Raw genomic sequence first — 26,833 nt, forward strand, 5'->3', positions numbered from 1 at the left:
CATACGTAAGTATTCCAGAAGTCCCTCAGCCATTTCAGTCACATACAAGCGTATGCAAGCCTCGGTGTGGAATGTCAGTTTGACCAACCAATCATATTTCGAGCTGTAGTCAATGGGCGTCGTCTTCAGTTGTCAAGGGTATACGGAAGACCCACGACTCAACCACCAATCAAAATGAGTCGAGTGACTACTGGCCAATCATAACACGGCTTTTCCGGGACTTGGAGTGGAACAACAAGCATGCTTCACACTCACTGCACAACACGTGAAACTTGTAAAGTAAACAGAAGGGACATGTCTGCAGCTGGACTGGAGTGAACGTTGTGGATGTATTATTATCAGTGCCTTTTTCAAGAAGACTGATTTATGAAAAGATGGACAGAACTTAAAAGGAATGATAAGCTTTATGAACCCATCATTGAGAAATTCACCCAAACGGACAGGAGGATGTTTTTGTTTTCTTCAAGTGAACAACTTCATTGGTGAGAGAAACTGAATTAATTTATATTGCTGGATATGACAATGTGCATTTAATTTCCATTGATTGATTGAAGAATGTATTAGAAGTTTGCAATTGGAAAAGGTACAGTTTCATGACAGTACAAATCACTGGTCAACTAAAAGGAGATCCTAGTAAACTTTACAGCTTATTTACACAGGAACCACTTTATTTATCTCATATAACATTGAAAGACAGACTGATACACTTAGGCCTGTTTTTGTCTATTTAATGTGGGTCTTTCTTGACGTGGTCTTTCTTTGCATTGATAACTGGTGTTGTTACATGATGGTGGACAGTGCGTTTTGCTTTGTAAAGCGTGCTATGTTAAATGGACGTTTCGAATGGTTGCGCTGGTTGTGTCTTGTGTGGCTCTGTCAGCGCACATCTATTTAATCCTTATATTGGCATTGGTTTGGAAGTCTTGGTTTGGAGTATGTGTGTAGTGCTAGCGTGCTTGCCTTGTACACAGTCTGCTGTTCATTGTTAACCAGTTTTGTAAAAGAAAAAGAAGAATGAAAAAGGCATACAATGTGCGCGGGGGGGGGGGGGGGGGGGGGGGCGGCGGCGGTGCGTCCCCGAAGGTCCGGTCCCTTGGGGCACGCATCGCCACTGATATATATATATATCCTATCATTAGATTTGGGCTTCAATAGAACATGTGTAAGATGTCTTGATCCTTATGATATGTTTATGCTGTCATTGGGACTCTGTGTTCTCTAGAGTGCAATGGCCTTTGAAAACCACCAGGTAGTGTTCTCCTACTATCTGATCGACAAATAGAAGAAGAAAGAGACACTTCTATTTTTTTTTGGACCGGGCCTATCTGTTTACATTTTGGCCAGGCCTTTTTGCTAACATGCTATAACAGTTCCGAGCCCTAGCGATCGCTATCAAGGGCTCGGATCGCCGAATGGATGGCACCGTTAGAACGGTGCCATTGTTTCCTTTCGAATGAGTACTTATACTTCGTCTGGGAAGCACGGGAAGTGTATAAATGAACGTGTATAGCTAACGCTAAGGTGGACGGAACCAATGTTCGGTTTTAACATCCGGACTGTGTTTCCCGTCGGACTGTGTTCACCGGTGCTACAGTCAAATCGGCTTGAGTTTAGAGCGAATTTTTTGAAATTACAATTAGGTTATGAAAGATAAAACTTTTGATTAATTAAAAAGACGTAAAGTGCGTATATGGCACTACAGATCAAAGACGTATAGTACGTTTACGGGGTTCAGTGAGTGTTAATAGGGCCTTTTCGTGAAAATATCGAAAATAGCAGACCTCCAAGCTCACAACGTGTCGCAGCGCGACGCGTTGTGAGCTTGGTGGTCTGCTATTTTCGGTGATAGATACCACCCTGAAGTAAGCATAATCAAGTCAATACTGGGATTTCTACACAGAGAGGTCAATTCTTTGAACATAAGATGCTGTATTCAAGTTCAGGAGAGTTTGGACAAGACAATTCTCCTGAATGCTGCCATCAGGTATGGCATGGAAACGGGGCATTTTTGCATTTCTTTCACCATAGTAAATGCTGCATTCATGGTCTGGAGAGGGCACTTTTTACAGACGGATAAAAGGGCAGGGGGGGCTCAAGCCCCCTTTGATGTCTATGTACACGTGCCTGCTGTTAGTAAGTTCTTACCATCTTTGGCAACCTGGATCTTGGAGCCTTTGAGTTTCCAAATGATATTAGGCGGAGGTTGGCTGACCACATCACACACGATGTCGGCGTCGTCACCCTCGTTGAACTCCTGCGGGCTGGGCGCGTTCTTGAAGGTAATCTTTTCTGTAAGAGCGGGGGAAGAAGAAGAAAAGGATGAGGGTGGGTTTGACGGAGTGCAAAGCGTACACCCGCAAAAATGTAAATAAAGCAAATGCCCTTGGAGCTTGTGGTTTCATGAGAGACGACTTTCATAATATTTGGGTTTAAACAAAGGGGAATCATCAGGCTAATTTAACAGTTCATTAGCGGTGACTGATGCTAATGATCGTCCTTGTTTATGATGAGATAATTAGTTTTTTTAATAAAGTGTGAAGAAAAAAAAACAGGTAAATTCAAGTGCTTGACAAAGAATCTTATAAACATACACCTGTGCATATGGTCTCTGTCGGGGGGAAACCTCATATGTCCAAAACGGTTACTTTTCAGGATTCATAGCAGATCTACAAGCTGAAAACGTGCTGCTTTGCACCATGTTTCGTGCTTGTAGATCTGGAATTGTTTTTAGATTTTTGTGTGGCGCTATGGTATGATCAAGAAGGGAATACGGAGATAAGAGGTTTCTGGCCGACAGCAACGATATACATCAGGGGTCTTCAGCAGGGGGTCCGGGACCCCTAGGGGGTCCTCAGAGTTACTACAGGGGGTCCTCCAAATCTTTGTGTGATAGAAACTTTTTTTTCTCCTTTTTTATATTAACCACTTGAACCCTAGAGTCCATATTCGGAGAAGTTTAGCCAAAAATAGCAGATCTACAAGCTCACAACGCCTCGCGCTGCGAGGCGTTGTGAGCTTGTAGATCGGCTATTTTTTACAAAAAGGCGTGGAGTAGAGGGGGTAAAAAGCAGACCAAGTACAGAGTGAAAGGTCAAGTTTATGAAGTATTGACGGTTCAAGTGGTTAAATATCTGAAAACACAAATTGACATGAATCCAAAATACACTGATAATCGTGCTGTCAAACAAAAAATTAAACTATATGGAATCTATGCAGTGGTGAAAGTGAGCCGGAACGGCCGGAACCCCCGTTCCGTAAAACATTCGGGGCCGGAACGGCGTTCCGTTAAGAAAAGGAGAAGCCAGCTGTCAAAATCCCATGTTAAATAAGCTGCCACAAACGCACGTCCAGGAAGAAAACAATAGTCTATACTAAAGTCAGATTAACATACAGTAGGCTACACAAGTGAGTTAGACTATATTTTCTGATAAAGTGCTTCTAAATTATTCCCGTGGGTTTGTGTAGGTCAGTGTAATCGATTCTGTTTGTTTCAGTGTTTGACACGGAGCGGGTAGAGTAGAGGTGGGACGTTCGTGAACGAATCAAGTCGTTTGAACGGCTCTTTGAAATGAACGATAGGATTCGGTTCACAGTAGCCTTTCCTTCGAATGAGCCAGTCTTTTGAACGGCTCTTTGAAAGGAACGGATCCCAGCGATCCGGCTCACTTCAAAGAGCCATAAATCCCATCTCTAGGAGAGACTCGTCGTGTCTGTGGCACTGTGCCTGCCATGGTGCCTGCATGCGATGCAGCCTAGACCAAAGGCAGAATAGACCAAAATGATTCAATTCTGCATCTAAGTATTGGAAATACTCCAGTAAAGTAGGCTAGGCTATACTTAAAACCTGTACTTAAATACAGTACTTTAGTAAATGTACTTAGTTACTTTAGATAACTGGTTATAATAATATTAATAATAATATATTATATTATATTATATTATCTGGAATTTATATAGAGCTTTCAAACATGCTTTACATGTGTGTGGGGGCCTGGGGAGAACAAATAAGAGAGCAGGATATGGTGACTTGACTAGGATAGAATAATGTTGCTCTATCAGCATTTCTTTCTTTGTTGATGCTGCTACTGTATGTGTTTATGTGTGACTGTTGTTGTACAGTGACCATAAACATCTTATCTTATCTTAGGTGATTCTGCTAGCCCTACTGCTTACCCTTCTGTATGGAACAATGAACAATATGAAGAGGCTTATTATAGATATTTCCTTTAGGATTTCAATCATGTTTCATGTTACAGTAAGTGTAATGCCGTTGCCTAATTCAGGTGTAGGACCTGTAGTGTTTTTATTGTGTGTATAACTATGCCAAAATGCAGTTTTCTATGCATTTCAGGGGTTTTGGGGGGTTAGAGCCTCCCAAATTTTTCCGGCCGCGCAGCTTCGCCGCGCAGCCAATTTTGGGACAGTTCCGGCAAGAATTTCAAACCACTTTCACCCCTGAATCTATGAAAAGCTTGTGGGGGTCCCTGCTTCCTCTCTCTCTCAACTAAGGGGTCCTTAGCCTGAAAACGTTGAAGACCAACTGATATACATCATAAGACTACAGCTAGGTTCAAACACATTTTAACCAATGAATTTCCAAAAACTTTCCAGAATATTTAACTCGATTTCCAGACCTATACTATTGTATAACAACCATTCAGCGCAATAATGAGTCTCTTACTCCTACTGTATGTGCAATGCCCAAAGACAGGCAGTGTAACAAAAATAAAGCATAGAATGATGATAGAATGAGCTTGTAGATCTGTTTTTGTCAGATACATTTAGGCTGCAATCACGCCCGAAAAACGACTTTCTGTATGTTATACGTGTTTTAGAAAATGCTTTTAAAGAACTAAGAACTAAAGAACTAAATCAATAGTCAAAAACAATGCATAGCCAAAATATTTCCAGGATTTCATGACCGTGGGAACCCTGAGGCTACAGTTCATAAATTTTTCTCCTTCTCCCGACAAACAACGATGAAGATGGCAGCATCCAAATCCGGTGCGTATTAACATACAATCCTGTATGTCAATACAATAGTTCAAATAATGTTTTATTCATTAACGTAAGTACTGGACAGTAGCTTTACAGTAAGTATGGGATTTTATAAATAAATATGAGATTTAATAGGACCTGTGGGAAAAGCTCAACTTGATTTTTGGAGCGATGTAATTCAACATGTTATTGGTATTGGTGTTATTCAATTACTGCGCTTCTGTTGTTAATCTCTCACGGCAATTTCAGATGCTTATAAAAGTGCTAATAATTCTGGGGCAACAAAACATACTTTTCAGGCTATTATCAGGGAAAATGATATGCACTCGCACAAAAGAAGTGCGATTTGCATTGTAATTGATATGTAGTTCTGCGCACAACAACACGGCCCTTCATTAAAAACCCATTAAATCTTTTCCAGGGAATCGAGGATCTTCTATGCGGCCAATTCAAGACGAAATAACTAAAATAGTCTAATGAAAAGGATGAGAGAACGTGAAGATCACCCTACTGTGCTAATTAACAAATCAAACTAAATACAGATGAGAGACTCCGCTCTACACAACGTGTGTGGTGTGTTGCACCTATTAAGACCTGAGGAGCTAATTCTATAAATTCTATGATCAGTGGTGCTCAAACGTTTTAATGTCAAGGACCCCTAGAATTATATGTATTTTACCGCGGAAACAACACATCTCAAATTATTTTGTTCCAGGTTCCAGGGACCAAGAGAAAGAAAGACTTGCATTATAAATGTTTGCCTTAAAAAATAATATACATTCAAAGATTTGCACACATTTTTCAAGAATAGCAGACCTACAAGCTTGAAGCGAGGCACTCGGTGCCGTGCTGCGAGCCTGTAGATCTGCTATTTTCGAATAGCCAAAGCGTGAAATAACGGTTCAAGTGGTTCAACTTAAAGTGACACATTTAAAGCAGGGATTTTCAACAGGGGGTCCGGGACCCCTAGGGGGTCCTCAGAGTCACTACAGGGGGTCCTTCAAATCTTTCATAGAAACCTTTTTGTGAGCTTGTAGCAGATCTACAAGCAGATCTACAAGCAGATCTACAAGCAGATCTACAAGCTCACAGTAGAACGGCTATTTTCGGCAAAGAGCTTTGGTATAGAGGGGAAAAAGAGCAGACTAAGTACAGAGTGAAAGGTCAAGTTTATTAAGTATTGACGGTTCACGTGGTTAAATTTCTTAAAACACAAATTGACATGAATCCAAAATACACTGATGATTGTGCTGTCAAACGATGAAACTACACAGAATCTATGAAAAGGTTGTGGGGGTCCCTGCTTCATCTCTCTCTCAACTAAGGAGTCCTTGCCCTGAAAACGTCGAAAGTCAGTATTTGCACTGACTTTGGTCACTTTTCTTTTCTGGCCCTGCACTATTGGGTTGTGTTGGTTGTACTGTGTATTATTGCTGTGTTGACATGGCGGTGTGATACTTGTGTTGCATGACTGCATTGACTAGCATTGACTGTTATGTGCACATTGTTTGTTTGGCACTGTTTGTTAAGTTATGCTTTGAGTATAGCTTTTTTGTGTGTGTGACGTGTCACTTATGAGCATTGAATGTTTCGTGGTCACTTTATGTATATATTCTTCTTTTTTTGCAATAGCTTTTCAACACTTTATGTTTTTCTTTTTTTGTACTTGCTCTTTGGACTGTACACTACAGTACTCTTTTTCTTTTTCTTACTTCTTTTCAACTTGTAACCTTAAACTGCTGTGCTGCCTCTGGGCAACTGAATTTCCCGCATGGGATAATAAATGTATCTATCTATCTATCTATCTATCTATCTATCTATCTATCTATCTATCTATCTATCAAAGACCCCTGTGTTAAAGTGTAAATTGAAGGGGGCACGGCGAAAACAACTTACGGAAGATCTTCACGGTGACCGTGGCCTCCGCCTCCTCCTCTCCGTTCTTGGCCACGCAGCGGTAGATGCCGGCGCTGTCCACGTTGGCCTGGTAGATGAAGAGCGTGGAGGCAGCCTCGTCCGCGTGGCTCACAAAGATGTCCTGCCTGTTGGTGAGCACCTTCTCTCCGCTGGGAGAGTACCAGGTGATCTCCTTGGCGTCGCCCACCACTACACACACACACACGCACACGCACACACACACACGCACACACTCACGCACACGCACACGCACGCACACACACACACACACACACACACACACACACACACACACACACACACACACACACACACACACACACACACACACACACACACACATTTGAAATGTATATTAATGACCACATAAACAGAAGTACAAAGGATGCCTCATACAAAGGTCATAAACAATGACAGTGCAGTCAGAAAATATGAAAGAACAATATGTCTTATGTCTTAATATTCATCAAACAAACCCAGGCCCTAACTCACCAAGGCCCTGCTTGGCTTTACTAATTAACCTATGTTTTATGCCCATATATGGAGATTTCTCTATATTATGAATATTAAGGACACTATTAAGATTATTATGTTATCAATATTAAGGGCATATCTGGGAATGCCCATATTTGGTAATGCCCATATATGGGCATGTTTTGACATAGCATTGTTGACCATCATGCAGGGGTCTCCATATATGAGTAACTGGTCCCATATACATCACTGGCCAGATGGCCAAGAATTGGCGCGACCTAGGGCGAGGTCACATGTCACCCTGAGGTGTCTTACTAGTATTCGTTGAGGACTCATTCTTGATGATTCTTGTCCTTGTGTGTGTCCGTGTCCGTGTGTGTGTGTGTGTGTGTGTGTGTGTGTGTGTGTGTGTGTGTGTGTGTGTGTGTGTGTGTGTGTGTGTGTGCATGCGTTTGTGCGTGCGTGCGTGCGTTTGTGCGTGCGTGCGTGCGTTTGTGCGTGCGTGCGTGTGTGCGTGTGATTGTCAGCTGCCATGCGGAGACACAGCTGCTTATGCCCATGGAGGGCTGGGTGACATGATGACATGCTTAGTTGTATCATGAGGGCATGCTACTGTATGCCTTGACTTTGTGGAAGTTACCTTGCTGCACCGTAATATTTGTGTCCTTGTATACATCTCCTGTGTGGACACTAGAGGTTCGCGGCCTTCGGCCGCTCACATCTAGAGTCCACGCCCGCTTCTTTACTAAAAACCTTTTTTTTTTCAAAAAAAAAAAAAAATTTTTTTGAAAAAAAAAAAAGTAAAAAAAAAAGTTAAAAAAAAAAAAGTTAAAAAAAAAAATGTTTTGGGGGGAACTATTGTGGCGGAACTATTGTGCCGCAGCGCACGTTTACGGTCGGACATATTTGACCGCCGGACGCACTGGAGAGAAGTGACTGTTGCCTCTGCTATTTCTCTGCAGTCACTGTGGAGGCAGCAGCAGCGCACATGCAAACACAGTGGTGTCAAATTTCACTCTCTCTCTCTCTCTCGCTTGCCCGCCCCCCCTCCCCTGTTGCCTCCTCTCTCTCGTGCTTAGCGAATGAGCGGACGGCATAGGGTTATGGGCGGTATTCCTTACGTCCTGACGACTACCGACTACCTATGCGACGACTACCTATGCGACTACCTATGAGTTGAAGTCGATGTAAAGGGGGTTGGAAGTGGGATGCGGCAATAAGCCCATTGTAAATATAAGATAGATAAATGTGTGCGTGTGTGGCTACCAAAACAAAGGAATATTACTCTTATGTGTACATATTCAATGAGGAAACCTTGAACACAGGACCTTGGACTTTGAATAGCAAGTGAAAGGTGAAGCGTGAGGAGAAAATAGCAAAGTATACATTAGTCAAGGCGTGCTTTGAGGCACTCGAAGATGCCATGTTGCATGGATCCTGCTTCAACATGTTATCCACTATGTGTGTGTGGTTTGCATGTGTGAGTACCTATACCTATCTACATGCATGTGTGTACCTATCTACATGCATGTGTGTGTGTGTGTGTGTGTGTGTGTGTGTGTGTGTGTGTGTGTGTGTGTATGTGTGCATATTGTGCACACCTTAATTAATATGCATAGTGGCAAAAGCCAATGTGCGTGATATGCGTTTCAAAGAGTGAGCAAGGTGTGCGCCGGCTGCCATGAGCAATTGCGTTTGTAGTTCTGTGTGTTTGTGTGTGTGCATGCGCGCGTGAGTGCGCGCGAGTGCGCGTGAGTGTGTGTGTGTGTGAGAGAGAGGGGGGAGCATGCCTTTACAATTCGCACGTCACACGACAGTGTTGTGCACAGATAGTGAAAATAGCAGTTCTGCAAGCTCAAAAGGCGTGTCGCAATGCTTTTGACATAGGCGATTTTAAGGGGTGTCCTAGGGTGCACGTGCACCCCCTGGCCGCCAGGCGGCCATTTTGATTTTTTTGATCATAATAAACACGCAATATGATTAAGAAGAAGAACATCTCAAATTCGCCTTTTTTGACCCTTTGAAGCACCCATAGCATGACTTCTAAACCAATCACAGCAAATGGGGGGCGGGAGGTAATAGGACTACTGGTTTCTCAACCAATCACAGTGACTGTCTGAACGTCTCTGACAGCACCGCTGAAAAACAAACGGCAGATGATGACACCTGCAGATTTATCTAAATAACAGAATTAAACAGTTGTTTCACAGTGGAATATGCTACCTGGGGTTAACTACAGACATCCATAGGACATGTGGATAGCTTTTACATTTACCATACGTGAACTAAAGTTTTCGGCGCTGCTCAAAGAGGCTGGATTACACGATGTGTTCTGTGCCTCCAAGGAATAACACTTTCTTCTGGGCACCTCAATATAACATTGGATATTTTCTTGTCATTTTCTTAAGGTAAGACATGGCTTTATTTAACTATCTGTTCACTGTGGAGTTAGCCAGCCTGTTTTCTTCTCCTCCGTGTGTGTGTGTGTGTGTGTGTGTGTGTGTGTGTGTGTGTGTGTGTGTGTGTGTGTGTGCGCGCGCGCGAGCGAGCGCGCATGCTTGCTTCACTTGCTTGTAAATATTGGTAGCTGCTGGTTATGGATCTTTGGTGGTGTGGTTGTGCCACACCACCAATGTAAATGACTGCTTGATTGCTTGATGAATGATGATTAACTTGATGTTTGGCTTTATATGTCCTGGCTGTGCTGCCTCTGTCTGCAAAATAAGTAAATAAATCCTATAGACATATGCTCATGGTGTCTAGAAAAAGAAGCACCTGTTTTACACTTTTTTTGTTTATATTGTGTTACATTTGGGTACAAAATTAACTGCAGAAATCCGCTAAAACAACATTACAAAACCGCTAAGCGCGCGCGCGAGCGTCGTGCACGCGCGCTGCGCGCGCGTGCATAAGGTAATAGACGTCGTGCACCCCCTGCTGGAAGAGGCTAGCTCGCCTCTTTTCAATATTTCTTTTTGAACAAATATTTGAACATTTCCACCTATAATAACATGCCCAAAATTTGGATTGATTATAAGGGTCCTATTTTCGTCCATGCTAAACCCCTAAACTTCTTTGCCTTTTTTTTTTTTACTATTTTGAAAAACATTTTTTAAATATTTTAACTCATACCCTGCCAAAAAAGACGTTTCTATAATAAAAACGTCTTTTTCACTATGGACCTCCCTGCCAGACGTCTTCTGAACGTCTTTTTTTTTTTAAATAATAAAAAAAAAAAATTGAAAAAACATTTTTTGAAAATTTTTTTTTGGACCTCCAACAGTGTACTAGGCATGATCGCGATCGCGAAATTGCATGTTTAACCCCCATACCAACCCCATCTTTCAAACATGAGCGGATTTTTTTGTTTGAAAGCTGTGAAAAGCATGCACATGCATAGTGCATGATCTGTGCACGAATGTGTGCACCAGCGTGCACACTATTTTTTTAACCCTTTGTTGGCGAACCGGCAATATAAGAGGTCCCACTTTAAATATGGCACCGACTGAGTTTTAAATAGCTGATCTACAAGCTCACAAAGTGTACTGTAGATGTTGATCTTTTTATTATCAATTAGTATTATTCTTATTATTGTATGTACTGTATATGTATTAAATGTGACTAGTTGGATTAGCCCTACTGTATAGATAGAGGACCATTCCCACTGGGCCAGATAAACAGATAAAAATATACAAAATATCTGCCTCCATTCAAGTGGATGGTAAGATTGATACAGATAAAAAATATCTGTCACAGATATTTTTTATCTGTATCTTACCATCCACTTGAATGGAGACAGATATTTTGTATCTGTTTATCTGGCCCAGTGGGAATGGTCCTTGATGCTGGTGTTGTGCTGAAAGCAGTGTGCCAGCAGGCCAGCAGTGGGAGGCTGCCCTAATACTGCACCGTAAAGTCTGCTTATTATAAGCCACTTGGGGCTTGTTTTTCTGTGACGTTGCTTGTAAATATTGGTAGTTAAAGGGGTATTCAGTGATAATGAAAGTGGCCGGGGGTCATCTTACTGGCCCTAAAATGTTTAGTTTTTTATTGATTTTTTACACCATTATAATGTTCTCGTTTTGATCATTAGACCCAATCACTGAATATCGGTAGGCCTACGTCTCCAGCTTCAGGATAAATATATGATACTGATTTACTACGAGACTGTGGCATTTTATGAGTTCAGTAGTTTACAATCTAGGCATTTAGCAGACGTTCTTAATTCAGAGCTACTGTGGTTCTCAAAACTTTTATTTTGACCATCATAACTAAACATCATAACATAACTACGGCCATACTCTACCCTGATTGGTCGAGGACTGGCTGGCAACCTCTGAAAACCGAATCTAGCTATGCTCGCAACACGGGCCATGGTGGAAGTCCTTATATGGTCAGCACACATTTTAGTGAGGTGAATAAATGGAAAATGTACCATTTATATTTTTATTTGAATGAAATACAATCACTGAATATACCTTTAAGGGTTGAGGTTTTTTTTTTTTTTTTTTGGGTAGTTGAATAGTTGCTTATTTGGGCTTCCTTCCTGAAAGTTGTTTTAAACCAGTGGTTCTCAAACATTTTCATGTGAAGGACCCCACCAAATTATTATGTCTAACAACCTCCCCCATCTGACAAAAACTTGTATTTTTTCTATTGGAAAAACAGCATTTCTACAAGCTTGTAGATCGTCTGTTTTCAAATAATGCTCATGTGGCCTACAGTATCTTGCAACACTGCCCAGTAAAGCACCGTGCATTTATTACAGCTGCCTGGGAAAGGGTTTGGGTTTGCAAAAGCAATGGTATCTCTGAATCAATGGCAAAATAATGGAACTGGAATTGATATTGTAGAAGCGCTACAAGAACCAACAGCCATTGATTGATATAGAGGCATATAAAAGGCTGTGTGTGTGTGTACTGTGTATGCCCGACTAAAATGTCTTTCCACAAGAGTCCGGAGGACGACAAACTGACTCGACAGCTTATTTTCCCCTCTAATAGGAGAATACAGTTAAACATCTATCACGTTATCCCTTTGTTTGTATACCGCTTTCCCCGTGCCTTTGTATTATTTGCGATACACGAATGATGGGTCGTTCTACTGTACCTTATACAGCAGTGGTTCTCTATGGCAAAACCGGTTCTTTCTCCCGCCTATGGGATGAACCAGAGGTGAGCTTTTACACCGAGAACCGAGTTGGCTCCGAACCGTAAAAGTTGGTTCGGAACGGGAAGCACAAAATCCTTGGTCCCTCTGGTTCAATCATGGTTCAATCTGGTGGAAACGCAAACGCAAGGTTCCAAGAAAGTTGAACGGCACTGGTTCTTGAACCACAGTGTTGTTTTTGACAGCACATTTTGATTTAGTTTTAGTCATAGTCTTTTGAATAAAATGTCTTTTAGTTTTAGTCACAATTTAGTCACCTGAAAAGTATTAGTTTTAGTCAAATTTTTGTCGACTAAATATCATAAGATTTTAGGTGACGAACTCTACAGTTGATTTAGTCAACTAAAATGTATTTTGGCAGGCCTTGATGACATTGTAATGACTGATTTTACACTTGGTTGCTTGCTGAAAATAGCTGATCTACAAGCTCACAACGCGTCGCAGTGCGACGCGTTGTAGATCGGCTATTTTCAGCACGCAACACCTGAGAGCAACCAAACATAAAATGATTCTCTTCTCCACTAATCCCTCCCTAACGTTTTACTCTAGTTTTTATTTTGTTGACGAAATTGTCAATATATTTAGTCTTAGTTTTAGTCATCACAGCTTAGTTTTTATTTCGTTTTTATGTCGTTTTCGTCAGTGAAAAAAACGCAGTCAACTAACATTTTTCGTCATAGTTTTAGTCGACACTGTTGAACCAAGGTTCTTTTGGTGGAAAAGGCCCATATGTGGGATACTAGGGTTCCAGAGGTCCCCAGCTAAACCAATGATACTATAATAGTAGCATATACATGTACAATCTCTTTGCCCCCTGTATCCTTCTTCCCTTTCTTTTTTTTCTATGGAAAATAACAATACGATAGGAACTATGCATGAAAACTAATTTCGCCCACTTTTTTTTACTTCTGTAAACCTGTGATGTGACAATAAAGCTGAAAAGTTCATCGATATCTCAATATTTTAACTTTTTTCCATAAATTAACGCCCCACCGGATCATACTACTGTATAACTACAGTGCAAAAGTAGCAGATCAACAAGCTCAAAACGAGGCACGAAGCGAAATGTTTCGAGCTTGTCGATATGCTACTTTACATTTGAATCATGAATGGTTTTGGACATACTGTATGTATATGTTTAAGCATGCCTTGTGGGCTTGTCTTGTAGATCGGCTATTTTCAGCGAACGTTAGTGGCTGTGGTGGCAGAAATGTATTCGACTGACAATGTGCTATTGTGCATTTGACAAACTTTCTATGCTCCACTAGTTAGTTACTTCCCACAAAGAATGACTTGACAGCAGCTGTGATCCGAACAGCTGCCGAATGCTGACTCCTACCTCACCAGTCCATAAATGGATTATTTCTGTAAGAACAAACCTGTATCTTCAGACTCTGTCCACTAGACCAGGGGTTTTCAAACCTTTTTGACTCAGGGCACCCCTGTAAATGACTTTTTCATCCACGACACCCCTGAATTACACTGTTACTTTTTAGAATCTTACATCCTATTGGAGAAATATCCGTTTCCATCACTGAAAATAACGTTATACTTGACGTTTAACCACTTGAACCCCAGCATGCCTATTCTGGGGGAAAGGTTCACCAAAAATAACCGATCTACAAGCTCACAATGCACAACGTGATGTTTTGTGAGCTTGTAGATCTGCTATTTTTGGTGAAGAGAGTTGTCGTAGATGGAAAAAGAACTCATCAAGTACAGTGCAAATCAGGTCTGTTTTACTAAGCATAGTGAAGTGATATTGATGTAGTGATATTGATGAATTCCAAATATTATGGGCTGGGCTGGCATCACGGCACCCCAGGGTGCCCCGTCACCCACTTTGAAAACCCCTGCACTAGACACACCATCAGCTATTCTTGTGACACTGTTCTGTATAAATAAGACACTGCCCTGACAGTCGGGAGCAACACTTGCATGTGTTTTGTCTCAGAGAGCTCTCGGCTTTGTTGTTAATGAATATATTGTTTCATATTCACTCTGTATTCATAGGAGAATGGATCGCAAACAGTGGCATGAGTTACTTTTTCTTTTTTTATTACATGTCAGGATGAGAAACAAACGTTTTGGCTATTCAGCCTTCTTCAGTGTATCTGATCAAATACTTGTTAATCTAAAAGGACACCGCACCAGTCAAGTCAGAACTCTACCTTTATGGAAATTAAATTCTATACTAAAGTAGGGTTTCTATAAATACACCACAAGACGCCACAGAGATCAGGCGGATGGTTGACGGCTGACGTGATGCAGAGCAACACTTACCTTCACACAAGAAGAATCTGGACTCCCCCACGCTGATCTCTCCCACGCCGGGCGTGATCTGCACCTCCAGCGAGGCTGTAGGGAGAGAGAGACAGAGATGGATGCAAACAACATCAGACAGCTGCTCTGCTGGCAGGAGACCTCAGACCATCCAGCATTCATTCCACCTTGCACACCTTTCTGTGCACGTACTTGCAGTGGTTCTCAACCTTTTCAGGCTGTGACCCCCAAAATAATCATATTTTAACTGGGGACCCCCCCACCCTGACAAGCATTAAGAGTTGAGGCATTACATTTTGTATAACTCGGTTATATTGTGAAAATAGCAGATCTACATGCTCACAACGCCTCGCAACGCGAGGCGTTGTGAGCATGTAGATCTGCTATTTTCACAAATTCTGCGTCTAATATATGCCAATTTGGCCAATGTTTAATTTGTCATTTTAGAAGTATTAAAAAGTCCTTAAATTGTCACTTTAGAAATGTGCAGATAGATACCCTCTATACACTTAAACTTTATGTTGGTTTGTTTACTGTTGAGTGAGAAAACAGTGTTGCACATTAAGCTAATCTTCTGGAGACCCCCCAAAATAATTTGGGGACCCCCACTGCTGTACAGTGGTTTTCAACTCTTTTCATATCGAGGTCCATTATTGATTCAGCATTTGAGCCACGGATCACCATTTGGTGACATTTTAGCCTCTCGGACCCAAAACGTAGAATGATTTGTTATCGTTGGATAAGGTTTTGTCCACAATTCCATCCTGTATTGATTTTGGTATCATAGGAGAGAGGTTGACCAAAATAACAATTCTTCTACATTCTCTAATTGTGTAGACTTCTTGTTAAGTAATGCAGGTCTGGTTTGGTTTCATTTTACGTTCTCATGGTTAAAGATCTATAAGGGTCCATTTTGTCCCAAGTATTGCCATCAAAAACAAAGTTTGACAGGTTAGGGTTACACACACACATTCTGAATTCCCATAGACTTTGTTCATATCGCGTCATATAAGAACTGTGTTCCAAACATAAACAAATGATCTCAGCGGTTTGACTCATATGGATATGAAGAATCAACTGATGGTGAGAAAACGCTAATGTTACTGTCACCGAATTAGTTAAATTTTCACCAGAAACAGACTGTATCAAATATTAGTGACTGGCTATCATAAACCATACAGAGCCACCTCCCCGACAATATTGCGTTATTTTTGGACCAAAATACTTATATGAGACGATTTTAACACTTATGTTGCAATGATTTTTTCTCTTCAATGTCTCGCGTTGCCATGGTTACCATAGACTTCCATGTAATTGTGCAAGTGTGTAAAAAGTGCACGCCCATGCCTAGATGATGCACCACGTGTGTAGATGCTGTTCACAGCTTTCAAACAAAAAAATCCGCTTGGAAATCCGTTCAGGCATTCATGATTTATCAGCCATTATGTTTTCTTCAGATGTAAACAAACATGGCTGCCATGTTTGAAAGAATGGGTTGGTATGGGGGTTAAACATGCAATTTCGCGATCGCGATCATGCCTAATACATTTCTGGAGGTCCAAAAAAAAAAATTGTTTTTTTTTTCAAAAACGGCCCAAACTCGGGAAACTCGGGGTTGGCACAGCACTAGTACCAATACAAACTCGGGAAACTCGGGGTTGGCACCATATGTGTTAAGATGACTCAATGTAATTCTCCATAGAGAAATTACTTCCGCAAACTGAGGGATGAGCGATGAGTGATGTCATGACTTCGTTACTCTATACTTGAAGTAGAAGAAGAAGGAAAAGACATCAAACTGTTCAAAATTGTTGCACTTTTTGTGCAACCTTTATAGCAGATCTAGCCGAACTATAATACAGTACAAGAGGGTTAAGTGGTTAATTTATGTTTGTTAACACTCAATCAATTATTAGACATCATCAAATAAGTAGGCCTAATATTTGCCCCTTGAGATATAGAACTATCAAAATATTTACATATAGTCGGGGGCCTTAGGGAGATAGAATGGTAATTTCGTGCTAATCAGTCTAAAAGCGCCAAATTTTGCACAGATGTAGCCCAGGGCATGCTCTAATGATTAAGCTAGGGCGCACGAGTCGGCGACCTTCAGGTTTTTTTTCTTTCTGGGTATTTAAGTAGGATGTGAGGCGTCTAACTAGGGGTTTGTCATGATGCTGAATCCATTGCAAGCATTTGTTTTGCACAAAAAACATTCCTTGGGCTACAAATGGCCCCAGAAAACGATGGTTTAGTGATGAAAAGTGATGAGTCATCACTTTTCACAGTTTTGTGGACCCTAAGGCCTCCGACTAATACTCAAGAAACCTCAAAATGTGACTGAAGTAACAGCGTAGCCTAATTAGCTACTTCCCACCAATGTCGGGAGAGCTAAAAAAATGACCGTCAAGCATTTCCCCCATGCACACCTTGTGGTAAAATGTCCTGTAATACAGCCGGCTGACATAATGACCTCTCATTTCTCTCAGGTAGACTCTACAAAACGTATGCATGTCCAGAGCAAGCCGCAGTACAGTTGTCCCCCCAGTGATACTAGCGGAGAAGAAAGCAAAGTATATTATGACTAGTGCAGAGACCACAGCTGAGGATGTGACACTATTACTGCGAGTGAGTTCTCTCGGTGTGGGCAGAATTATGGTACCCATGGTGGTACCTCGGACTGGCCTGTCACCTGGGCAAGGCTTCAGCAGCATGCCTAATGCATTAGACATCTCTGGACAGGGGCGTCACTCCAAACTCTGGGCCCTGGGTACAAGGATTCACTGCGGGGCCCCCCATGAACGTTAACTATTGAAAAACAGCAGATATACAAGCTCACAGCGCGGCACCGAGTGCCGCGCTGCGAGCTTGTAGATCTGCTATTTTTTGAAAGATTGTGAAAATGTGTGCGAAAGAAACCTGCGTTTCCATGTCAGTGGTGCTCAAACCTTTTCATGTCAAGGACAACCCAAGATGATATGTATTTGGCCACGGACCCCCATCTCAAAATATTATGTTCCAGGGACCCAACATTTGAGTTACAAATGTTTGCTTCAAAAATACATATATTGAAAGATTTGCACACATTTTCACGACTTTTCAAAAATAGCAGATCTACAAGCTCGCAGCGCGGCACTCGGTGCCGCGCTGTGAGCTTGTATATCTGCTATGTTTCAATAGCTTAAGTTACTAGGGCCCCTCCACCTTGGGCCCTAGTAATTCGGTCCCACTTTCCCCCACCCTTGTGACGCCCCTGTCTCTGGATAGAGTTGGTATAAGGGAGGCAGAGAGAGCATACATGAGAGAGAGAGAGAGAGAGAGAGAGAGAGAGAGGGTGACAAATGTATTACCGGTTGACACGATCTTGTACAATGCGGGAGAACAAAAGGTTACCGTGGCAACCCCCCGGTCGCATGGCGTGATGCTCACCTTCCCTTCCCATCCCCCCCGATATAGACCAGCAACAGCATTGCATTATGCAAGTCAACAAAGGATCTAACCGTTAAGGTGAGAACGGACTTTCTGAAGCAAAAATGTATCATTCACCCTTGCCTATGATTGCGACCGTGAGGTCGCAAGTTACTATGAAAAGCTCCACCGGCTGTCCGTCAGTCCGTCACGTCACACTTTTATCCTACTCTTATCTCTCGCACTGTTGCCCCAATCCATGCCAAAATTTGCACACACACACACTCCTTGGCTGCCAAACCACAACCTCCACCCCTCATTTCTCACATGGCCCTCTTCTAGTGCAACCATGAGGCTGATTATTGCAAAACACATTTTTGGACACTGCTCCTATACAGATTTTGGCCTGAAATCACACAAAGCGGTACACAGTATCTCTAAAGTCATGTCATCAACATGGAACTGTCCCAGTTCCCATTTTCCCTCCTGATTGGATACGATTGCCTTCTAAAGTTTGTGTATGCGACGTGACGGTCGCTTAATTATCTCCCGATTAGGGAGTCTTACTGGTTTTAACGATTTAATTGCGACCGTCAGGGAGCAGTTTACTATGAAAACCTCCACCGGCCGTCCGTCCGTCGGTCGGTCACACGTCACACGTCACACCTTTGCCCTGCTCATACCTCCGCATCAGTATATAGGGCTTGTTTGTTTATTGTATGACATCACGCCACATCATCAGCTGTGGACTCTGTGATGTCATCGTATCGCATCAGTATATAGGGCTTGTTTGTTTATTGTATGACATCACGCCACATCATCAGCTGTGGACTCTGTGATGTCATCGTATCTCCATATATGGCCATCTCCGTATATGGAGATATAAGTCGTCCATGCCCAAGTATGGGCTGGTGAGGTCAGACTTTGTGTGATGCGTAGGTTATCTCCATATATGGAGATTCAACATTCCAGGCAATGCTCTCTTCCCTGGTGAGAATTGCCCCTTTATATAGGGCTTGTTTGTGTATTGTATGACATCACGCCACATCATCAGCTGTGGACTCTGTGATGTCATCGTATCTCCATATATGGCCATCTCCGTATATGGAGATATAAGTCGTCCATGCCCAAGTATGGGCTGGTGAGGTCAGACTTTGTGTGATGCGTAGGTTATCTCCATATATAGAGATTCAACATTCCAGGTGTAACTATGGCTACCCGTATGACGTGAGAGGTGGAGGTTGTGATATTTGTGGAGATAAGCGACCAACGGTCGCTTATCTCCCGATTAGGGAGTCTTACTGGTCATATAAACCCTATTAGCATCCCTACACTACGCTATTCTGGGGGTGAACGATTTGGTGAAAACAAGGCTATTTTGTGTGTATCGCTGGCGGGCAGAAACCTCATATCTTCATATTTTCACTTTTTGTGTTTTTCGTAAATTAACGCTCTGCTTGATCAACCTGCCGCGTCACACAAAAGCATCAAAAGTTCGGGCTTGTCGATCTGCTACTTTTGATATTGGGTTAATTCCCTGACAGGCATCACTAACCAATTCCTGAGCCTACACTATTTCTGAATTTGAATCCTGAAAAGTAACAGTTTTGGACGTGATCAGATTTCCACCCGACAGAGACGATATATGTAACGTTTTCGCTCGTATAACGCCGTGCCCAGAAATAGGGACGTGGTCAGCTTTGAAGTGGTTAGGATGAGCTGATAGGATCAACATCACCTGATAATAACATCACCTGAAGCTATAGGTTTCTCTCTCACTGAATGGCAACCTGTCTGGACTGATAGCCAGGTTGCTGGGTTACTGCCTCCCCATCATCACAGCTCTGACTGCCCAGGGCATGTACCGTACCAGTGTAAATCACATCACTGACATTTACTGGAAAACCTCTGCAACGGCGGAAAGTCTAACTGAGTACATGTACTCACGTGCTGCACTTTAAAAGACCTTAAGACCTTAAACAATGCCGTACCTAAAAATGTCTTTGTAAATGGTTCTCTGAAAACCCTGTTTCTATATCAGTGGTGCTAAACTTTTCATGTCAAGGACACCCTAGAAATGTATTTGACTACTCAACTACATATCAGCTACAAATATTGTACTTTTTACTTGAAGATTTTAGAAAGTAGTTGCTTTGCAGATTACGATTATTATGGCACAACATTATTTACACTTAGGCCATATTCGAAAATTGTAGATCTAAAGTACAAGTTTGTAGATTTGGCCACTTTCTAAATGTTCAACAAATGTAGAATTGAGACTTGGCCTACTTTTACTTTTTGGTACTTTTAAGTACATTATGATGCCAACACTCTTGTACTTTTACTTCAAGTACACTTTAGAATTCCAGTACTTTTACACTTTTACATTTGTGATATTGATACTTTCATTTAAGTAAAAAAAATCAAACCATCGGTTTGAAATGGAGCGGTGAATTTGAGCAGCTACACACCCTGTGTGTGTGTGTGTGTGTGTGTGTGTGTGTGTGTGTGTGTGTGTGTGTGTGTGTGTGTGTGTGTGTGTGTGTGTGTGTGTGTGTGTGTGGGTGTGTGTGTGTGTGTGTGCGCGCGCGCGCGTGTGTGTGTGTGTGTGTGCGTGGCCTTCTCAATCTGTTCCTGTTTTTATAGTTTAAAAATCCGGCCATACACCGTTGTACTAATGAAACATAACTCCGGCCATACACCGTTGTACTCTAGAAGTATAGCTTACTCGGTCAAAGTTCATACTAATGAGGACAGACATAGTTAGGGACAGGCAAAGCCACATATTGGGAGCGTTTCACCGCTCCAAAAATGACTTCTGCCTCCACTGCCGAGGGCACAGAAGGGCAAAATCACATCAGAGTCAATTCCCCTGGAAACACGGTGAACATTTCACCTCGGCCTCGACTCGAGCCACTGTGACAGAGATGAGATTTAACAAGCAGAAAGCACCTGGGCGGCTGCTACGCTTCCTTTATGCACCGCCAGGAATTACAGCGGAATTATAATCCAGCGCACACACAAAAAAAAAGATATCAAAGGAGGGCTTTAGAAATCCGACCGAGAAAAACCATCCACGCTTCAATTGGGAAAGCGTCGCACGGTTTTCCCTGGTGCGAGCAGCGAGATCACAGGGGCGTTGCGGCGCGCTCAGATGTGACCCGAGCTTCATTTAGAACCGCTCTTTTCACACACGCGCACACACACAGGGGCGTCACACCAAATTCTGGGCCCTGGGTACAAGGATTCACTGCGGGCCCCCCATGAATGTTAACTATTGAAAAATAGCAGATATACAAGCTCGCAGCGAGCTTGTATATCTGCTATTTTTGAAAAATCGTGAAAATGTGTGCAAGAAACCTATGTTTCCATGTCAGTGGAGCACAAACTTTTCATGTCAAGGACCCCCAAGATGATAGCCTATGTATTTGCCCACAGACCCCCAGAAGCAAAATTTGAGTTACAAATGTTCGCTTAAAAAAATACATATATTCAAAAATTTTCACACGTTTTCAAGACTTTTCAAAAATAGCAGATCTACAAGCTCGCAGCGCGGCACTCGGTGCCGCGCTGCGAGCTTGTATATCTGCTATTTTTTCAATAGCTAAAGTTACTAGGGCCCCTCCACCTTGGGTCCTAGTAACTCAGTCCCACTTTCATCCCCCCTTGTGACGCCCCTGCACACACACACACACACACACACACACACACACACACACACACACACACACACACACACACACACACACACACACACACACACACACACACACACACACGCACACACGCACACGCACAAAAGGGATTTAAGACCACCAGGGATATCTGTGGCACGGAGAAGGGAACGCGCGGCTGCTACAGTACAAAGCAGACACGGCACATATATAATTCCCCCATCTCCCGATACCTGACAGAGATATAGCTCCTTGCCTCCGCTAGAGATTTGAGCCTGTCAACACAAATGAGTGCGTCACACACACCGAGCCCCGGCGTTATACGCCGCTGTGACACGGGGGAGAAGAACCTTTTTGTACAACCGAGCCCCGCGCTATATGTTCCACAGCCTAGGGGAGAACCTTTTTAACACACAAGGACTGCATATGATCTGGGGACCAAGTATAGCTTCATCCCCACATCTGCAACTCACTCATGCATTTGTCTTTGCTTTCTAGGTCATTGAATAATACCCACACTATAGCACAGGGGTCTTGAACAGGGAGTCCGGGACCCCTATAGGGGGTCCTCAGAGTTACTACAGGGAGTCCTCCAAATCTTTGAGTGATGGAAAATGTTTCCTCCTTTTTTTATATTAACCACTTGTACCCTAGCGTCCATATTCTGAGGACTTTAGCCAAAAATAGCAGATCTACAAGCTCACAACGCCTCACGCTGCGAGGCGTTGTGAGCTTGTAGATCTGCTGTTTTCGGCAAATAGGTTTGGTGTAGAGGGAGCAGACTAAGTACAGAGTGAAAGGTCAAGTTTATCAAGTGTTGACGGTTCAAGTGGTTAAATATCTGAAAAAACAAATTGACATGAATCCAAAATACACTGATGATCGATGATGGCATGATGTGTGAAGTTCTTAATTGTCACATCTGTAAATGTAAAGCAATATAAATGTTAGTATCATGAAAAGTGTTAACAAGTATTTTTATATCGGTATTGCTACTTTTATTTAAGTGAGTACTTAAGGAGTATTTCTTCCATCACTAGTTTTTGGGCCACTAAATAATAGTATACAGTAGCTATATACATCCTTCACCAGGTGTAGACAGGGTCGTCCTTGCAGAGTGCAGACAGGCTCCGAGTCCCAACAAGTGTGAACTTCAACTAACCTCAGCTCTAGAACTGTTGGGGAGCGTTGTTAGAAAAAGAAAATACCCTCTACAATGACTCTGCCACAATTGCTTGGACAGTGACGAATGGCCAGATAAAATCATGTTTGACGTAAAAATTACACTGCGTGGATATTTGTGCAGATATTTGATGGACAAGGCACAAATTACACACATTTGTGAAAAGGTTTTTGGCCGCAGCAGAAGCATTGATCCCATTGATGTCCTCTGAAAGCACCCCGTGTTGCCATGTCTGCTTATTATAAGCGACATGTTTTCCTGTAAAGTTGCTTGTAAATATTGGTACTGTTGTTGCAGGTCGCGTCTTTTGGGGGCTTGTGTAGTTGCTTCTTTGGGCTTGTTTCCTTTCATTGTTCAAAACTTTTTCAAATATGTTTGGACCCCCAAATGAATAGGCCTATGTATTATAACATATTTTGTGCAGGGGACCCCTGCCCTGTACCAGATTTGTGTCAAAATGTTCCCCTTTTTTCACGATTTTTAAAAAATCTTGGCAACCCGTTGTGAGCTAGATCTGCTATTTTCAAATAACCGATGCATATAGGTGACACTCGGGTGACTGAAAAAAAATCACTTCCACTCTGACTGCATTTATCAGTCAAATTGACAGGTAAATTCACCTCAGCAACACCTCTCCCCTGCTGCCAGCGGGGGTTCTATTGTCTTCCAAATGTGAATTAGCAATTCAATTGACCTCTCAAATGGGGAGCGCAAAAGGTGTGAAATTCTCTCCTTGCTTCTGGGAGGGGGAAGAATGGGTGAGACCTGTCTTTATGACCGATAACTAACAGTCAGAGTGGTATAATCGTATATTATTTCATACTTAGGAAACGTTTCAGAAGGGGAAAAAAACGAGAAAATATGTCTTGAGTATCCCTTCACAGGGAGACTAATTGCACTTTGCGATCTCAAAATCGGTCAAAACGACCTGTTAGTCACCCGTGTGTTAGTGCTCACGTGGCCATATAGTCACTTCTTGTATTCATATAGACCTAGTCGCTTGTGTCTCTCACAAAATCTGGCAACACTGCCTCGACATCCCAGAAAGAAACCACCGGTGCCTGTTGCGGGGGTATTCCATCACATGCATGCTCTGGTATGGGTTACACACACGCACACGCACACACACACAGAGCTACGTGCACAGCAGTCAGCATAGAGGCATACAAAACACAGAGAGAGAGAGAGAGGTTTGCTATTGTTAGCACGAGAGGGAGACACGAGGAAAACAAGATATCCATTTTCTTTTCCGACACCCTTAGCAGCCTCATGGATACAGCTCTGCAAATCCTCGCCTTTTTTCTTAGTTTCTCCTCCTGGGGGCGAGCTAGACTAACTGGCCAGGAATGATCTGATCATATCGCGGCGCGATGGAAAAAAGTCAACAAGGTAGCGCAGGGTTCAGGGCCTCCGCGTAGAAAGATAACTGATTCCCCGAGCCATTTCATGTAGCGCACGATGTTTCTTAACCCGTTTAGGCCCAGAATTATTGAATGCTTTAGTTATTGAAAAATAGCAGATATACAAGCTCGCAGCGCGGCACCGAGTGCCACGCTGCGAGCTCCACGCTGCGAGCTCGTAGATCTGCTATTTTTTTTTTAATCGTGAAAATGTGTGCACATTTTTCAATATATATTTTTCAAAGCAAACTTTTATAACTCCAAAATATCTGCTTCTGGGGGGGTCCCTGGAACAACATATTTTGAGATGGGGGGGGGGGTCCGCGGCCAAATAAATGTAATTTTGGGGGTCCTTGACATGAAAAAGTTTGAGAACCGCACCGATTTAGAGGAAGGATTTAGAAGTCGGGTCAAAGATATTCAAAGACTTGCACACATTTTTCACGATTTTTCAAAAATAGCAGATCTACAAGCTCGCAGCGCTGCACTCGGTGCCGCGCTGTGAGCTTGTAGATCTGCTATTTTTCAACGGTTAAAGCATAAAATAATGGTTAAAGTGGTTAGAATCTTAACGCGACTCGGGGCGCCTTCCAGGTCTTTGCCAGTTAAATTGTTTTGCATCCACAGAATGTAGCAGAGGCCTTTCTTTCCTGGAGATCTGGTATCAAGCTAAAGCGTTGCAACCCCATACCCTCGTTGACTGTGAGACTGTGCAATGAGGTGAGAAATCGATAATTACGGAACAAAGACCCCGTCAGCCGTTTAAGCTTTTTGAGTTTCTGATGGGGTTGTTCGTCTGTGAGCTGCATCTCTCCCTCCCCGGACTAATCTGCCCCTCAAATGATGGGGGCGATCGCTAGGCTATTGGCTATACCGCATCGGCATGTCTAAATGACATGTCCTGAGACAGAAAATAACTAGTAAGATGCCTCACGGCGACAAGCCCTAAAGGCCATGTAATGGCCATCTGGCCAGTGATGTATCGGACCAGTTACCCATATACAGTATGGAGACCCCTGGTACCCATATATGGAGATCCATGTACTCTATATGGAGATATACTGTGAGAGCCCAAACATGCTTACTCAGTTATTCGTTATGTGAAAGTCCTATGACGTCTATATGACATCTGACATCATACATACAATCCCTATTATGCCCATACATGGAGATCCCTGTCTGTAGAACCAGCCACACAGATACGGGCTGTCTTGGCCATCTGTTTTGGCCATATTCTGTTAGGGTGGTATGTGAATAAAAACATTAGCCAGTGGCGGAAAAGGTACTAAAATGTTTTACTTAAGTAAAGGTAAATGCCTGAATTTGTAAATTGAAAATTGTATCCATACAGCAATATAGAAATACTCTGTTACAAGTAAAAGGCCGGAATTCAAAATGTACTTGAGTAAAAGTAGAAAGGTATTGCCATCAAAATGTACTTAAAGTACCAAAAGTAAAAGTACTCATTATGCAGAATGTCCCATTCCACAGGTTTCAAATGTATAAAATGTATAGAAATCGTGTAGATCGGCTATTTTCAAGCAGCCAAAATTTAAATAGACATTATGTCTTGTCTTTTTGTGTTATCCTTTTAGCATTATTATAGTCAGGTATACACATACAGGTATAACTGTATACCTCTGATATATTTTATCGACAGTTGGCAAAAAGTACAATCAATCAGATAGGACTGTAGAAAGAAAACAATTGGCCAATTGGCCATGGGTGCCCCGTGGCCGACACGTCCCCTCCTACCCACCCTGGTTCCCACACATAATTACTCTTTAAGGTGCCTCTCAGGTCACGAGGGACGGGTCGTCATCCGTCATCGCCCCTTATCGAGGGTGACCCCAGAGAGCCAGCGCCCCGTGACAGAAAACAAGCACTTTACACTTGTTCTGCCCGAGCCTTGTATCTGCCGTCTCAAGATTGATTCTGGACTTCTCGGTTTTTAAGGTCCAGGAACAAAAAAAGCAGAGGGGTTCCGGAGACGGACAGGAGAAAACGAGAGGTCAGCCCCCGCGTATCTTAGGAATAAATATCATATCATATTTTGCCGAGAGGATGTAAGCTAACAAGAAGAATGGAAAGAGAAAGCTGTGCCCCGGCGTGCTCTGCTCCTGACATCTATCTAATCTCTCTCTCTGTGAGCCTCTTCTTTTATTTCCAGCTGTCTTTCTCAGGACTTTACGCTGCATACTGTATGTCCGTTCTTGTTCCTCGCCACTGAAGAGCCCTACTTTACTAGCCTACTTTACACCACATGCTACAACAGCAGGGCCAGTTACGGTGCATGTCAGCAGTGACATAAAAAAAGAGAAAAAGAA

The 26,833-nt window shown here is 42.5% G+C and overlaps 1 protein-coding gene across 1 annotated transcript in view; it reads right to left on the reverse strand.

The window, feature by feature from the left end:
• The window catches only part of ncam1a (neural cell adhesion molecule 1a), a gene marked incomplete at both ends in the record, with an annotated part of 537,183 nt that overhangs the window by 134,624 nt on the left and 375,726 nt on the right, over window positions 1–26,833 (reverse strand). The window contains 3 exons of the mRNA XM_080748824.1: window positions 2,146–2,289; window positions 6,895–7,104; window positions 14,842–14,916. Coding sequence (XP_080604950.1) covers window positions 2,146–2,289; window positions 6,895–7,104; window positions 14,842–14,916 — 429 coding nt within the window. The remainder of the gene's footprint in view (window positions 1–2,145; window positions 2,290–6,894; window positions 7,105–14,841; window positions 14,917–26,833) is intronic.

Source organism: Nannobrachium achirus (genome assembly GCF_963921795.1).
Source record: "Nannobrachium achirus genome assembly, chromosome: 19".
In the NCBI taxonomy this organism is placed as follows: Eukaryota; Metazoa; Chordata; class Actinopteri; order Myctophiformes; family Myctophidae; genus Nannobrachium; species Nannobrachium achirus.